We start from the raw sequence: 15,029 nt of genomic DNA, 5'->3' as shown, positions 1-15,029 counted from the left end.
TGCCATTCCAGTAACTTGAGAATTGTAGAAGATACAAAGATATCCTCATTGAAGTCTCCCATGATGAGTTTCCTCCCTGGATGTTTCTCAAGTTCAAAAATGACCTGTAATAACTGCTCTCGAAACATGTCAATCTTATAAGAGCTGGGCCTGTACAACACAGCAGCAGTCATATTTGCATGAGGTATTTCAAAATAAAGACATTCCAAATTGCATCTTTCTGGAATTGACACCTGCACGTCAATGTTTTCTGAACAATACACACCAACTCCACCTCTTTGTTGTTGTTTCAGCGCTGCAAAAGCTGGCTCGGAGTCATCATAACAGTTCCCCCTCGGATTGTGTTTGAAGACGTATCCTGGAAGTTGCGGCTCTTCATCAGTGTCTACATTGAGCCACGTCTCTGTTAAGCAAATACAGTCAGCATTCATGAGGGCTTTATGAGATTGAACATCCTGAATGTGAGCATTCAAACTCTGCACATTGTGAAGTGCTACTGTGCACACAGGGTTCATGTTGGATGAAACAGACATTCCAAAGTTAAACTCTGGCAAGCTTTTCATAGCCGAATCTACTTTGTTATCACAAAATATGGCAGATTCTTTGAAGTCCTCAATTATCAGCCCACCAAGAGTTCTCACGCGACTCAACGCAACGTATGCTTGCCCTGGAGCAAAGATCTTCTTGAGTGACACAACAGCCCTTTCAACAGTAAGCCCTTGACATTTATGTACAGTTACTGACCAGGCCAGGCTAATCGGCAGTTGCCTTCGTACTCCACCATTATTAGCCACTTGTTCCTCTTGCACTTCCACTATCGTTGAACGTTCGGAAACCCTTTTTGCTTTTGACCTCTGGATCTTTCCTACATTAGGGTCTTCAAACTCCACGTGGATAGCTGCAGGCATGTCATCGTCTTGTTGACTTTGAATAATGTCCACTACAGTGCCACATGCTCCGTTGACAAGGCCATCAGACACATCTATGTTTTTCTTCAACATGACCCTTGCTCCAACACCCAACGAAACACATTTAGGCAAGCAAGAGTTGAAAACTTTTGTGTGAAAGCCAACTTTCCGTTCCATTCTTCCAGTTTTGGGATTTCGGACAAAGTCTTGAGCACGTATGCTGATTGCGTCTGGGCAGGTCTCTTGCAGTCTCCTCACGTTATATTCATCAACCTCTGCATTTGTAGCATACACATGAATGTCTGTAGATTCCTCACCAGTTTCACGCTGCCTCAGTGTGAGAACATCACAGTCGGTGAGAGGTTCATTCTTTTTACGGACTCTGAGACGATTAAGCATTTCCGCAAATGTTGCATTTTCTTGTCTAACAACTTTAGTCAGTTCTGCAACCTCAAAGTTACTGTCCCACAGGTTGGCTCCTTTGTTTTCAGCAAAAAGAGGTGTGCCTTTCACGGGCTTGAGTTGGAAAAAATCACCCACACAAATCAGGGAAACTTTTGCGAACAAGGAATAATCACCAGTCTGCTTGATTTGACGCAGTCTACCATGAATGTAGGCCAAAAGACGGTGGTCGACCATGGACACTTCATCAATGATCAGAATTTGCAAGCTGCCCATTTTGGTTCGCAAAGAATTGACTTTCTCATCACCTAGTGGTTGATATGGCAGTTTGACATTTGCACCAATGGAGAATGTATTGTGAATTGTTGCAGCACCAATGTTATATGCAGCCACTCCTGTAGGTGCTGTTAGAAGCACAGTGAGATCCTCAGGATTTTCAGCAATCTGTGACAACAGCCTGGTAGATTCGTAATGTATCGCCTTGATTAAATGACTTTTCCCCGTTCCTGCTCCACCAGTAATGAATAATCGCAACGGTTCAGGATTTTGTCCAAACAGTTTCTGCAAACACCACTTACGAACAGCATAGAATATGGCAGACTGTTCTTCATTTAATGATCGTAATAAATGCAATGCATCTTGTCTGGGCATTGACACATGATTTGTTTCCAAAGTGCATGTAGTCTGTGGGTTTGCTGTCAGGTCAGGAATGAGTTTGTCATCATCACCTTCATCATCTACAACTTTGTCTTTCATCAGATCCAAACAACGAAGACGCTCCCTTTCTGTTTCAGGACATATCTGAGCCCAGGCATCTTCCAAATCAATGTTTTCTTCCAGCAACTGTTTAGCTCTGTCAATCTCATCACTTTCTTTTTCAAATAAAGCTTTGTTGGTATCCACAATCGACTGCACTCTTTGAACATCAACACCACATTTCACTGCACCATTTTTATAGAAATGTTCATATGTATCAAACTGGGGCGGTTTGAGGTGATAGTCTTCATAGTAAGGCAGAAACAGTTGCAGCAACGAATGGAAGTACTTTTCAGGGTTTTTTGTGGGAGAAAATCTGGGATACCTAACAACAGCAGGTTCAGTTCGGGTCCTTCGTTTCACAAAGCCGCAGTTGTTGTTGAGCTGTATTATGTCATGTGAATCTCTTTCAGTCGGAACCTGTGACTTTGATAGAACTCTGTATTCAGAACAAAAACTGGCCAGACATAAATCCTCAAATTGTGCATTCTGGGGTCTGCTCTTATACCTCTCGATCACATTGGTCATCCAAATGCTGCTTTCGTCATTACACTGTTGGAATTGGGCTTTACTTTGGAGTATGTGCAATGGTAAACTCATCCTAACAGGATTATCACCAACAGGAATGAACTGTACGTCACGAGAGCATTCTTTCAAGTGCATGTGTGTTAATCGATACACTGCCTCTTGGGCTGAAACTTCTCTGTTGTGTAGGTATACACTTCCAAGCTGTTTGAATGCTGCTTTTGCATCAAGGTTGCCATTCATTGACTCGTCTTGGGCACGTTGTAAGAGCAAACCCATTTCTTGTTCTGCTTTTGTGATGTAGGAAAGTATGTAGACCACAACTGAAAAGGCATCTGTGACATACTGGATATCCATATTGCCTTGCCAAGCACGGAGTAAGTCTTTGTTGTACTGGTTCACCCAAATGTCTCCAGGATTTCGTTTCAGGACAATGCTTTTCTTTTTGGAACATATGTTGTACGCCTTTTCAAACAAACCTTGATCTATCCCAAGAGACTCAAAAAATGCATCGGCTGTATCAAAATTCATGTCAGGCATGGTCAACGCAGTTTTAACATTCTTTATTATTGCACTAGCACTTGTATTGTCATCATTGCCATTCAAGTCCTCACAGTTACCGCCTCTTGTGATGAAAGTACAGCTTGATGGTGGCCGTGGGAAATTGAACCTGCACACTGTGTTTTTCTTGCGGCAAGTCTTAGAGTGTCTTGTGCTGTGCCTCTGTACACTGCTCACAACGTCGTAGAGCTCTGCATCTGTTTCTGGTGGCATTTCACAGGTAATGTATGTGTCTATGAACTGTGCCACTTCATCATCACTCTCTTTATCAATCTTGGGAGCATTTTCAACCCAAAAAAGACAGTGGACATGAGGAGAACCACGCTGTTGAAATTCAACACGATAAAAGTAGTCCTTTATTTTCCCTATGGGTTCTGCTGGCGACATGATTACATCACGGAGAAAGCAATGCCATCTATGATCAAACATTCTTGCCGCTGTCACAGGGTTTCGACGAATGAGTCCACATTTGTCAGACCAGTCAAGATCGTCAACAGACGTCTGTTTACCTTCTATTCTTAGAATAGAGTTCAGCATTTCAGGCCATCTCAAATCTGCAGAGCTAAAAGATGCAAAGAACGTGGGTATGGAGAGTTGTCTTATCATGGCAAATAAATCTTTCTGCACTGACATCCAGTATGGAGGTGTGCCACGAATTCCTCGTAAGAACTTGTATCCTTCGTCATTGCGCAATATTTTACCCAACGAGTCTGAGTTCAACAACATGTCGGGTGATGCGTCTTTCAGAGAGGAGTTGCCGCCACCTTTGCGTAATGCCACTGATACACTAGATACAACTTGATGCACCTCTGATATGTATTGTGCGTAAAAAATGAAGTCTGTGTTCTGTGCAAAACGCCCATCTGCATTCAGAATGCGTGTATTCAGGTAACGTGACAGAGTTATTTTGGACTCTCTTTCATCATGAAATGTAGGTCCACCAGATGGATACAAGACAGGGAAACATTTTGCCTCATTGGTTTTATCGGACAGCAACCTCACTGGACTGTTACCTTCGCCTGGTGCCACATTAAGTATATCCTGAAAATTCTGATCAATGATCTCTGAACCCAGATCGACAGGCTGTAATGATGTATCTGACAAAAGCCCATTCTGGTCTTTGATATAAGTTACGTCTTCCTCTGCTTGCTCTTCAGGAACATTTTCATCATCACTGTTATCAGGGGTTTCCTGTTTGGTTCTTTCCTCATGTTGGTCAGTGCCATTCAGAGAATTTACCCATTCGTCATTCATAGTCACATCACCGTACCATTTATTGTTTGCCATCAAATACCTCAGTGCATTTCTGACACGATCAGTGTGGACATACATGTACTCGTAATGACCTTTATATGTCAACTTGCGTTTCAGTTTCACTCTTATCATCTTGTCATCACATTCATTCCTTGGGAGTATATTTGTCACATTTGCGTTATTAACAGGAACAGAGACGCAAGGACCATGGCAAGCTCTCTGGCGGCCTCGAGGCAAACACAGCAGCTTCATGAAGGGAATGTGAAGTGCAACGAGATGTTGTTCCAAAGAGTTAAGACATTTAAGTTCTGCTGGAATATCATCCAAATGCATGTTGTTGGTAACACTCTCTTCGGGAAGTTTTCCTCCGAGTATTTTACGATGACATGTATGGCAAATCCATAATTTGCTTGATGGACTATCAGACAAATGACATTTCTGCTCACATTCAACATTACACACATGTAAATATTGCAATGTTATGCATCTATTGGCCAATGCAGCCACTTCCGCTCCTTGGCTTTCGTAGCAATACCTTTTACACTCAACCACCTGCTTCCTGAAGAGTAAACGATGACAGACTGCGCATACATATTCAGGACCACAGCTGACCTCCTGACGAAAACGATCAATAGCCAAATAAATGTCTCCCTGTTTCTTCTGCCATGTTGAATAATTCTCACGTCTTTTTTGTATTTTATTTGCACGGATGTTTTCATTTTCTTGATACCTCCTCTTATTATGTTTTTTAATTTTGTTCTGGAATCCAATATTTTTCTTGTATTTTGTATGACTGTATTCACGGACAAGATTCTGAAATGGCCTATTTGTCTTATATTTGGCTTTGGAGTAATCACGCACATATGTCTGGAATGGCCTGTTCGTCTTATATTTGGCTTTGGAGTAATCACGCACATATGTCTGGAATGGCCTGTTCGTCTTATATTTGGCTTTGGAGTAATCACGCACATATGTCTGGAATGGCCTGTTCGTCTTATATTTGGCTTTGGAGTAATCACGCACATATGTCTGGAATGGCCTGTTCGTCTTATATTTGGCTTTGGAGTAATCACGCACATACGTCTGGAATGGCATGTTCGTGTTATATTTGGCTTTGGAGTAATCACGCACATACGTCTGGAATGGCATGTTCGTCTTATATTTGTCTTTGGAGTAATCACGCACATACGTCTGGAATGGCCTGTTCGTGTTATATTTGTCTTTGGAGTAATCACGCACATACGTCTGGAATGGCATGTTCGTCTTATATTTGGCTTTGGAGTAATCACGGACAAGAGTCTGGAATGGCCTGTTCGTCTTATATTTGGCTTTGGAGTACTCACGGACAAGAGTCTGAAAGATCTTGTTTGTCTTATATTTGACACTAGAATACTTGCGTACCATTGCTTGAAAGGAGTCACTTTTCCTATATGTCATTTTAGAGTAGTCGCGCAGCAATTTTTGATATTCAGGATCAGAAGTATACTTATTCCGAACATATGCACGCTTTCTCTCTCTATAATCGCTGTCATTGTGATATCGCTGGCGATCTTTCTTTGCCTTCACATTTTCTGATTCATCGTTCAACTTTCTTTTTCGTGTTGACCTCAACTTGTCATCAATCTTTACAGGCTGGCATGTTCCTGCGCAACGTCTTGCATCTTTGTGTTGAACACATGGTACAACTTCATAATGACTGCCAGTGTGATTTAAATAGATGCAATTCTCTCTACATGTGTGTGAGTCTGCAGGTCTGTGCATATTCCATCTTCCATCATTGAAAGTAAAGATAGTTGTTTGCAACAAGTCAGCAGCAGCAAAAATATCAATTTCTTTTGCCCACGAACCACAGTAATATATCCTTGATTTAGTGACATAATCTTGCACAGATGTGTATTCATCCCTCAAATATGTTTCAAATTTGGTGCCGTTTCTCTGAAGGTGTTGCACGACAGCCCGTCTTATTTTCAAATGCTTGTCTTCATTGTGGCATATGCTAAAGGCTAGGCTGCGGTAAAAGCAATTCCCATCAGGTTTTATACTTTTTATCTTACAGGGACATCCCATGTCATCAATATCAGTTGTTGCCATTAGGCCTACATCAACATTTCCATTTTGAAGCTCTAAACGTGTGCACAGTGCATCTTGGTCCTGACGAGTTAAAGGTTTAAAAGCATGTTTGGGAACTCTTATATCACTTATAATGACATCATCATTTGCTTGCACATCACACTGTAAAGGTTGAAAAGACTGTTCGTGCGCACCTGCATCAATAAGAATGACATCGTCTGTTGCAATTTTGTTTCGCTTAACACCCTTACTGGGAACTCGTCTCAAAACGTCACTGGAGAGTGGTCTACAAGCATTTGTGTCTGGTATGGTCTGTGAACATTCTGTGTCACTTGTGAAATTAGCTGCAACTGTAGACGACCCACTTACAACTCGTTCACACACTTTAGGTTTACGCTTCACCACATCGCTGTAGAGTGGACAGCAACTTGCAGAGCTCGTTGAACAGCTGGATGAATCGTCCATCTGAGCGTTGCCATTAGTTACTACTGTGACTCCAGTTACCTCAAACCTTGGTGTGCTTATGCCAAAAGATCGTGCAAAGTCGTAAACATATGTGACCAGGGAGTGTATAGAGCTGAAGTATGCAACACAACTTGTCCTCTCACCTTTCTGGTTGACGTTTCTGTTAACGTGTGAATCAACAAACGCAAACCTTGCTCCTGCATTCACTACAGCACATGTGTTAGCACAAATGGTTAACAAACAAGCATCATTGCTAAACAGCGCCCGCTGCAGTGCTACATCAAAAGGCATGGCAACATCACGTAAAGCATCGTCATAGTCATCAACCTGAATAAATCCAGTGTAAGAATCAGCAAAGTTTATTGAGAAATCACAATTCCACACTTCATATTGTCTAGGCAATTCAGACACAGCAATGTAACCCCTTCCTTGGTCTCTTATTTTACCCTGTGCACTCATTGACCTGTAAAGAACAGTTCCCTTAATCAAAACATCATCAAGATCTCGAGTTTCCCAACTCCACACGTTCTTCATCTTGGACTTCAAAACAGCAGTCAAACTGATGGCACCACACTGCTTGTTGCGCACATTTCCAAACCGTGAATCGCCTTGATGAAAGGACCCCATCAGCACAGATCTCTCTGGGAAGTCAACAGATTCAATCAAACAATCATTAGTAGCATTAGAAGTCAAAGTATTTGACAGTGGGTTTGCAGAGTCATGGCACATATTCAGAGAGTCAGCAGTTTGGCTGAGTTTGAGCAGAGTTTCAGCAGAGTTTGGCTGAGTTTGAGCAGTACGTGAACAGTACGGGAGCAGTACGGGAACAAAGTTGGCGTCCGAAGACTGCGGAGCACTGGCCTTTTTTTTACGAGGTAGCGCTGGCAAAACCTCGGCCCTTGCTTTATTTTTACGAGGTAGCGGTGGCAAAACCTCGGCCCTTGCTTTATTTTTACGAGGTAGCGGTGGCAAAACCTCGGTATCTCGGTCCACTGTAGTCTGTCCTGACTCAGCGACATCAGCCGGCATCTACAACAAAACACATTAGTCAGTGACATGTAATGATACCATGGTTGTTTGACCATTCAACTGGTACTTGACAATGTCTTTCCACTTCTATGAAAACATGCAATCATTCACATTTGTTATGGTATTTAGCAGACACTTTCATCCAAACATATAATTACACTAATTCATGTAAAATTATAATGACTCAAGTAAAGAATACACGTTGATACAACTAAAGATGTTAATACAAAATTGCTCAATTGCTATGGCAACAGTCAAAGATAGTCTGCGACGCAACAATCATAACAATAAAATCATTGATCAGTCCTCTTCATTGCTGTGGCTTTCAATGACCTGTTACCAACAAACCATCAAAACAACCAAAAAAAAAAAAACTAACAATGGCAACAAATAACCGAGGATGTAACTAAGAAGTTTAAACAGGTAAAGAAAACACATTCAATTGTTGTTTGAAAGATTGCAAACTGTTATCAGAAGAAGTACAAGTAGACAACTCATTCTACCACTGAGGTAGCACAAAGGAGAAAAAGTCTAGATCTAAACTGAATCACTGAATAACACAAAAGTTGTTTATTGGAGGAACGCAGTGGTCTAGAAGGAATGTAAGGCGGAATCATATTATTACGATAAGATGGAGCTGATCCAGTAAAAGCCATATATGTCAATGTCAGGGTTTTGAATTTAATTCTGGCTGCAATAGGAAGCCAATGCAGACAACAAGAAGCATGTGTCCTCTTAGGATGAGAAAGTATCAGACATGCTGCTGCTGCATTCTGAATCATATCCAAAGCTTTTACAACACATGCAGGGAGGCCAACTAGAACTGACAGTAGTAGTAGTATGTTTAGAAAGAACCATAGCTCACATTTATACAGTATGCCTTTACAAAAGTTCAATCCATAGAGCTAATAAACCACACTTTTTCCATTCACCAAAGTTGGACAACTTGGCCATAGAAAACATTTCTACTGTTTGCATGCCAATAACACAGTCATGACACTATCTAAGTGTAAAGCGTTACAAACAGTGCACCATCCTGAGTCCATTCCTAACATAGCTCCTTCTCTGCATCAAGATTACTGTAACACAAGTGTTTATGGTACAAGAGCCATCACATTACAAAGTACAATGCCTATCCTGGTAACAACCACTACATCGATCTTGAGGTCAGGCCAGCATTTTATAATCATCTGTGAGGAACTGGACAGCCAACAAAGACCCTCCTACCACTGACCATGACCAAGCGGTATCTGACCATATCAGTGTTGAATAATCTCTGTCTCTCGAGTCTCTAAATTCTACATAAAAGAATACATCTATGCTATAAAACAACCCATACATAACACATTTTTGATACAGCACTTACATGAACCTGAACTCAACCATCATACTAAAAAGATTTAATATACAATTATGATCCTATTGACAATGAACTCAGACTTGCACTCAACTACCTGACTCTGTACATCTACTAGAGAATTGTTATTCAACATTCATATAATGCATATATCAAACCACCAAGTGTCACTAATAAAAAACAGAAAGCTGAAACATCATCTGTACTGTACCATCTCAAAAACATTGTGAGGATAAAACTGCAGCATATGTATGTGTATCAAACATCTACTTAGAAGGAAGGAACACACCTCCTACTCTTTCACAAACCTGCATACATGACCTGATATACATGGTTGCACACAGCCTACCTGTTTTCCCTTAAACATTCAAGCAAATGTCAGGGGTGTGATTGGCAAAGGTAAAAAAAAAAGGAAATATACGTAGCACGGAGTAACCCCCCCCCCCGATGGTTCGAGTACTTTAGTGTAGTATAGTGTTGGCTACCATATATATTTACATCACCTACACTTCATAAAATTCATGAGGCAAATCCTATGCAAGGGTGGCACTGGAAAAGGGCCTTAAAGAAAATATATTTGGGGCAAATACTAGGGGGGTCCGGGGGCATGCTCCAACGTAAGAACATTTTGTGTGAAGTGAAATTCAAGAATTGATTTGGAATTTAAGAGCCAGTTTCAATTCAATTCTGGAATTCTGCACAAGCCTGCTCACTGCCACTTGCAACACCTTTGAATGCAATCCGCTGCCCTGTTTACCGGCAATGCTACAGTAGACTTACACTGCCACCTTGTGGCGATAAGTTGTAATACATTTCAGCTGCGTAAATCACGGAAAGCGCGAATGAAGTGGCCATTTCTAAATGGGACCCACTGAAGGCTATGTGGTAACACTGCCAATATATTTTTTTTAAATGTGCTTCATAAACATACAATACTGCACTACAAAAACATAAACACCTGAATTATACTTTTCCCTTCACCCAAATAATGAAGGTGAAAGGAAGTTATTAAGCCTTGGCTGTATATATTTAGCTGTATTGGCTGTGGTATTTCTTTTTTTGTGGGATGTCCAATTTATATGTGGAAATGCACATTTGCAAAGGTGACTTTGTATGTTGTCGTAAAAGTGGCTCTCCTTTTGATTTTACACTGCCAATGTGAGGATCACTGCTATAGACCTACACAAGACTAAACCAAATATGGCTGAAATATATAGGCCATCATGATCATTTTGCCAGAAGTGACGCAGAACCATGGATTTTTTTCCATTTATAACATGTTTTGTTTATAACTTAAACCAACATTGAGTTAAAATGTTGACTAAATTATTTACTATACTCCTACTTGATGATAATATATAGCCTGCCCCCTAACAGTCCTCTGGGCCTACGTACAAAATAGTGAATCATCTGATAGGCCTACTGATATTTTGATGCTGATTGAAGAGGTTGCAACTTGAAGGTTGTTGATATTTCAGTTCAAAAGTTCAGTTCGTTCTGCTTACAGTATCTCATTGCCACTGCAACGCCTTTGAATGCAATCCACTGCCCTGTTTACAAATGCTACAGCGGACTTAAACTGCCACCTTGTGGCGATAAGTTGTAATACATTTCACGCAGCTGCATGAATCATGGAAAGCACGAATGAAGTGGCCACTTCTAAATGGGATCCACTGTATGTGGTAACAAATGTGCTTCATAAACATACAATACTGCGCTACAAAAACATAAACATCTGAATTATACTTCCCCCTTCACCCAAATACAGTAATGAAGGTGAAAGGAAGTTATTAAGCCTTAATGGTGCTTCCTATTGTCAAACCTGCTACTACTAATACTAAAAATACAGCATGAAGAAAGTCAAGGACATGCATGCCAGCTTCCGCTCATCGTAGTATTAAAGTAAATCTGGTCTTAAATGAAAATGTATTAGCTGTGTTATTTCTTTTTTGTGGGATGTCCCATTTATATGTAGAAATGCACATTTGCAAAGGTGACTTAGTATGTTATCGTAAAAGTGGCTCTCCTTTTGATTTTGCACTGCCAATGTGGCTCTTGTGAAAAAAAAGTGAGGATCACTGCTGTAGGCTAAGCGGCTACAACACTAGTTTTACAAGCGCACACACTAAATGGAGAGCTAGGGTTAAAATGCGGACTGCGCCTTTAAATTGGTGACTTTATCCATCAGCACAATGCTACAGTAGGCTATTTCCACTAAATATTCAGCTCAATGTTATGTGCAAGACGTTTACTAAGTATGCCAAGATTTGATCTCGCACCATCACCATAACGTTACGTTTTCTCATGGTGAGATGGCATCCTGAAATATGTTTTAGGCAAGGGGCCTAGGTGAGGTGAACGGCTGGACAAACGCAAAATGACAAGGTGTTAACTAAACAATGTAGTAGGCCTAAGTACTAAGTAGTATGTCCTTGTCAGCGGCCTGTTATAATAATGGTTTGTGTAATGCAGAAATATAGCCTGCCTCTGATGGACAGACCCCCCCCCCCTCTAAAAAATAACTCATTGGATCTATACGAATTGCGTGGGTCTCATTTTCAAGTCGGGAAAAAAAAAAACCAGAATTCCATTTAAAACCGGCAGAATCTCACCCCTGAAATGTAAATACTACTGCAATTGCTAACTGGAAGCAACATTTAAACTGTGTTCAAAATGACATGTTTTCTATCATACACACAATCATAATACATCAGGACAGAATGAAAAGTTCACCAGCCTGACCTTACTGGACCTCAAATCAGCCTGTCTTTTTTTGGCTGCCCTGGAGCGCTTGTTTGGACACGGCATCTGCAAAACACACAGCACACATCAGAAACAGGCAAGTCTGGCATGCTACATTTCCTTAAGCATCTCATAAGTTACACTGTACTAATTTCATCAGTTCTGATAAATAAGCAACAACAATGTACACAATTACATCATAAATATTCTTTAACTTCTTTATACATTCAAAAGTGAAACTATACAACACTTAAAAGCATGAGCAAAGCATACTGAAATCAAAAAATACTTTATGAGACTAATAACCGAGTCTAGCATTTCAGATGTTTTCAACAAATTTCCCAATAAAATCACACATTGACGCACACAATGATTACTGTTTATATAGTCTGCAAACCCAGACCAGATGTTCAAAACATTTTCAATAATTGAAAAACAAGGTGTCGAATCACTGCCAACTAGGTGACGAGTGCAAATTACCATCAACTCACACAGCCTTGAACTGTCGCTGACACCCTGATGGCAATGCCAAAGAGCCAGTGTTGGGTCAAATTAGGCTGCCCATCAAGTTGTGCTATAGCGCAAGTAGGGTTTCAGTAGAAGTACTGTCATTTTTGCTCTCAACGCACATTTCATATATATTTGTTAATCAATATCAAAAACCAAACAAAAGAAAACTTCAGGGTTGTTAGTGTATTTCACCTATCTGTTTTGATAAGATGGTGCTGCTCCTAAATCAAAACATTGGATACTGGTGGCTAAAAGCAGCATTTTAGCCTGCATCCTTAAACAGAACAGTGCCATTTTCATAAAATACTATTCATTTGTGCTACAGTATATCTCAACAAAGCAGTATACCTTGACATAACACCAACATCGTTGATAAGGAACATTATATCATAATGTGGATACTGTACATTTAATTACAACAATACTGCTTGTTTTAACAACGTACAATCTTGTTTCTTTAACTCATTGAATGCCAAGCTGTTTTCAGAAGCTTTGTCCTAGAGTGCCAGCAATCTAGACCATTGTTGATGATTTTTGTACAGCCACAGCATATTCTGTGTTATAGCTATGAACACATACAATGGCTTGTTTGAAAGGTGAGACTTTAAGCTCTCAGTGGGTGCAAACCGTGTATTTCTACACACTTCTGTTCCTGAGAAATCACAAGCTAAACAGTGGCTAGTTTTCATCAAAATCACTGTTTTTTTTTCTAGAAATGGAGATATAATGTCCTTCATGAAATATGAAGTGTTGCCTGTAAAGTTTCCGGGAAGTGACCTGGCAAGACTGCCACCTAGTGATAGAAGCACGAAAATGGCCTGGTTTTGAGCCAACGTGCATGCGTCACTGATTCAACCCAAAGAGGCAACCAAGTTATGATAAAATGTCCAGATTGTGCGTTTTCATGAGTTTTCGATCGTCATATATTTCATTTCCATTCATCACAGCGTTCCCCTAATCACATATAAGGTGTGTTAGAGTGTTTAATTTCGTAATTTTTTTAAAAAAATGCTAAAAACGTAATATAACGTTTTTGGCACTCAACGCATTACGTTTTTGGCACTCAATGAGTTAAATGCAAGGGTCGGCCACACTGAATGAATAAAAAAGGGGGGGTGTGTAGCTTTAAAGCCATTATTAACCTTCAATTCATACATCCCCCTATATTTGTACATTTACCTGACACTTGCATGCACTGACACAAAGGGTGAAACAAATTTGACATCAGGATTGTTATACCATTAGGCCTACGCACAAGTACCATGAAACGTATGATACAGCTATACCATACTGAGGCATACACTTTGTTGACCTACAGCAAAAGCCATATGAGACAGGAATAAAACTAATGAAAGCAACCCAGCTCTACAACTCTTAAATCCTACTTACTTGCTTTCATATGCATGACACACCACATTCATCCATAACACAAGTAATGGCACACATCACCACTGAAAACTACTTAAAACTACAGCTGGAGTCCCTGCAGTGATTCTCATGACTTTATACTCTGAGACCATCAAAACTATTCTGAATAAAGCAGAGCAGTATACTAGTTTTTTTTCATCCAGGACTGTAAGGCACCTCAGAGTCATACACAATTATAAATATTCCAAATATCAACATGACATATTTATTACTAGTATTGCCGCTTTGCAGTCAGTACAGCAAACAATTTTTTAAATTCCCCTTCAAGTTGTACTGTTTATATGAATGTATGTGACAAAAGTTATGAAACATTTCATGCTTACCTTCAATATAAAACTTCACTCAAATATCCAGATTCTGGAAAACAGTTTAAAACAAAAATATATATAGATTATTTAAGATACATACTTACCATTTACAATAATATGTACTTTGAACTTGCAAACGTGTGATGTGGCTTGTAGTCATTCTTAATATACCAATACACTCTCCCAATTTACAGAAAATTGTTAAAGCAGCACTACAGGATTTTGGTGTAAAACCAGCAAATTAGCTACCTAAAAGGTAGAACCTCTTGGCATTGCCACATTCTAGAAGTAGCACTAGACATTCTATTTGTATTGAGCCAAGGAAAAATCTGTATATTATGCCTTCACAATTTACATTTACAAATATAATTCCTATCCCCAGTGAAATCTATTCCCATATCTAAAACCATGGTCTGAACCAAACCAAGACATCTCATAGCAGGAATTGGTGGTCATACAAAAAAGGTTAGGCTTATGAAATTTATAAAACAATTGTGTTGTTGTTTAATTCATGAAGTAATTGGTACATTATATGAAGCCATTTGAGATTAGGTAATCCAAAACACTACGTAATAGGCTACCGTTTGCCACCTAAAATAGCCAACAGAAAAGAATAATTTAGACGAGTCATGGTAACGTTACAACACAATTGTTTGTCGCCTTATGTGAGCTTGTGCCCTCCCTTCATAGTTCAAGACTATTTTAGCCATGACC

The 15,029-nt window shown here is 39.9% G+C and overlaps 1 protein-coding gene and 1 long non-coding RNA gene across 2 annotated transcripts; both read right to left on the bottom strand.

Annotated features, from left to right (window-relative positions):
• Positions 1 to 289: 289 nt before the first annotated feature.
• Positions 290 to 4,406, bottom strand: LOC121719954. Its single transcript, XM_042105731.1, has 2 exons — positions 507 to 4,406; positions 290 to 385 (listed from the first exon to the last, which is right to left on the bottom strand). The coding sequence occupies exons 1-2, from the start codon at positions 4,404 to 4,406 to the stop codon at positions 290 to 292; spliced, it is 3,996 nt and encodes a 1,331-aa protein (XP_041961665.1).
• A 2,878-nt stretch (positions 4,407 to 7,284) lies between these two features.
• Positions 7,285 to 14,458, bottom strand: LOC121677503. Its single transcript, XR_006021015.1, has 3 exons — positions 14,331 to 14,458; positions 12,070 to 12,135; positions 7,285 to 7,970 (listed from the first exon to the last, which is right to left on the bottom strand). It is a non-coding gene; the product is annotated as an uncharacterized LOC121677503 (long non-coding RNA).
• Positions 14,459 to 15,029: the final 571 nt, after the last annotated feature.

Source organism: Alosa sapidissima, chromosome 1, assembly GCF_018492685.1.
Source record: "Alosa sapidissima isolate fAloSap1 chromosome 1, fAloSap1.pri, whole genome shotgun sequence".
NCBI classification, from domain to species: Eukaryota; Metazoa; Chordata; class Actinopteri; order Clupeiformes; family Clupeidae; genus Alosa; species Alosa sapidissima.
Note: the sequence above shows the minus strand (reverse complement) of the source record. Positions and strands in the feature narration are given on the sequence as shown.

What these genes read in the sequence shown, in the direction of transcription:
- LOC121719954 (XM_042105731.1), bottom strand. Translation starts at nt 4,406, where the DNA reads ATGAATGACGAATGGGTAAATTCTCTGAATGGCACTGACCAACATGAG. An exon ending in TTTCATCCAACATGAACCCT is followed by an intron (nt 386 to 506) that starts GTGTGCACAGTA and finishes GGCTCAATGTAG; the next exon opens with ACACTGATGAAGAGCCGCAA.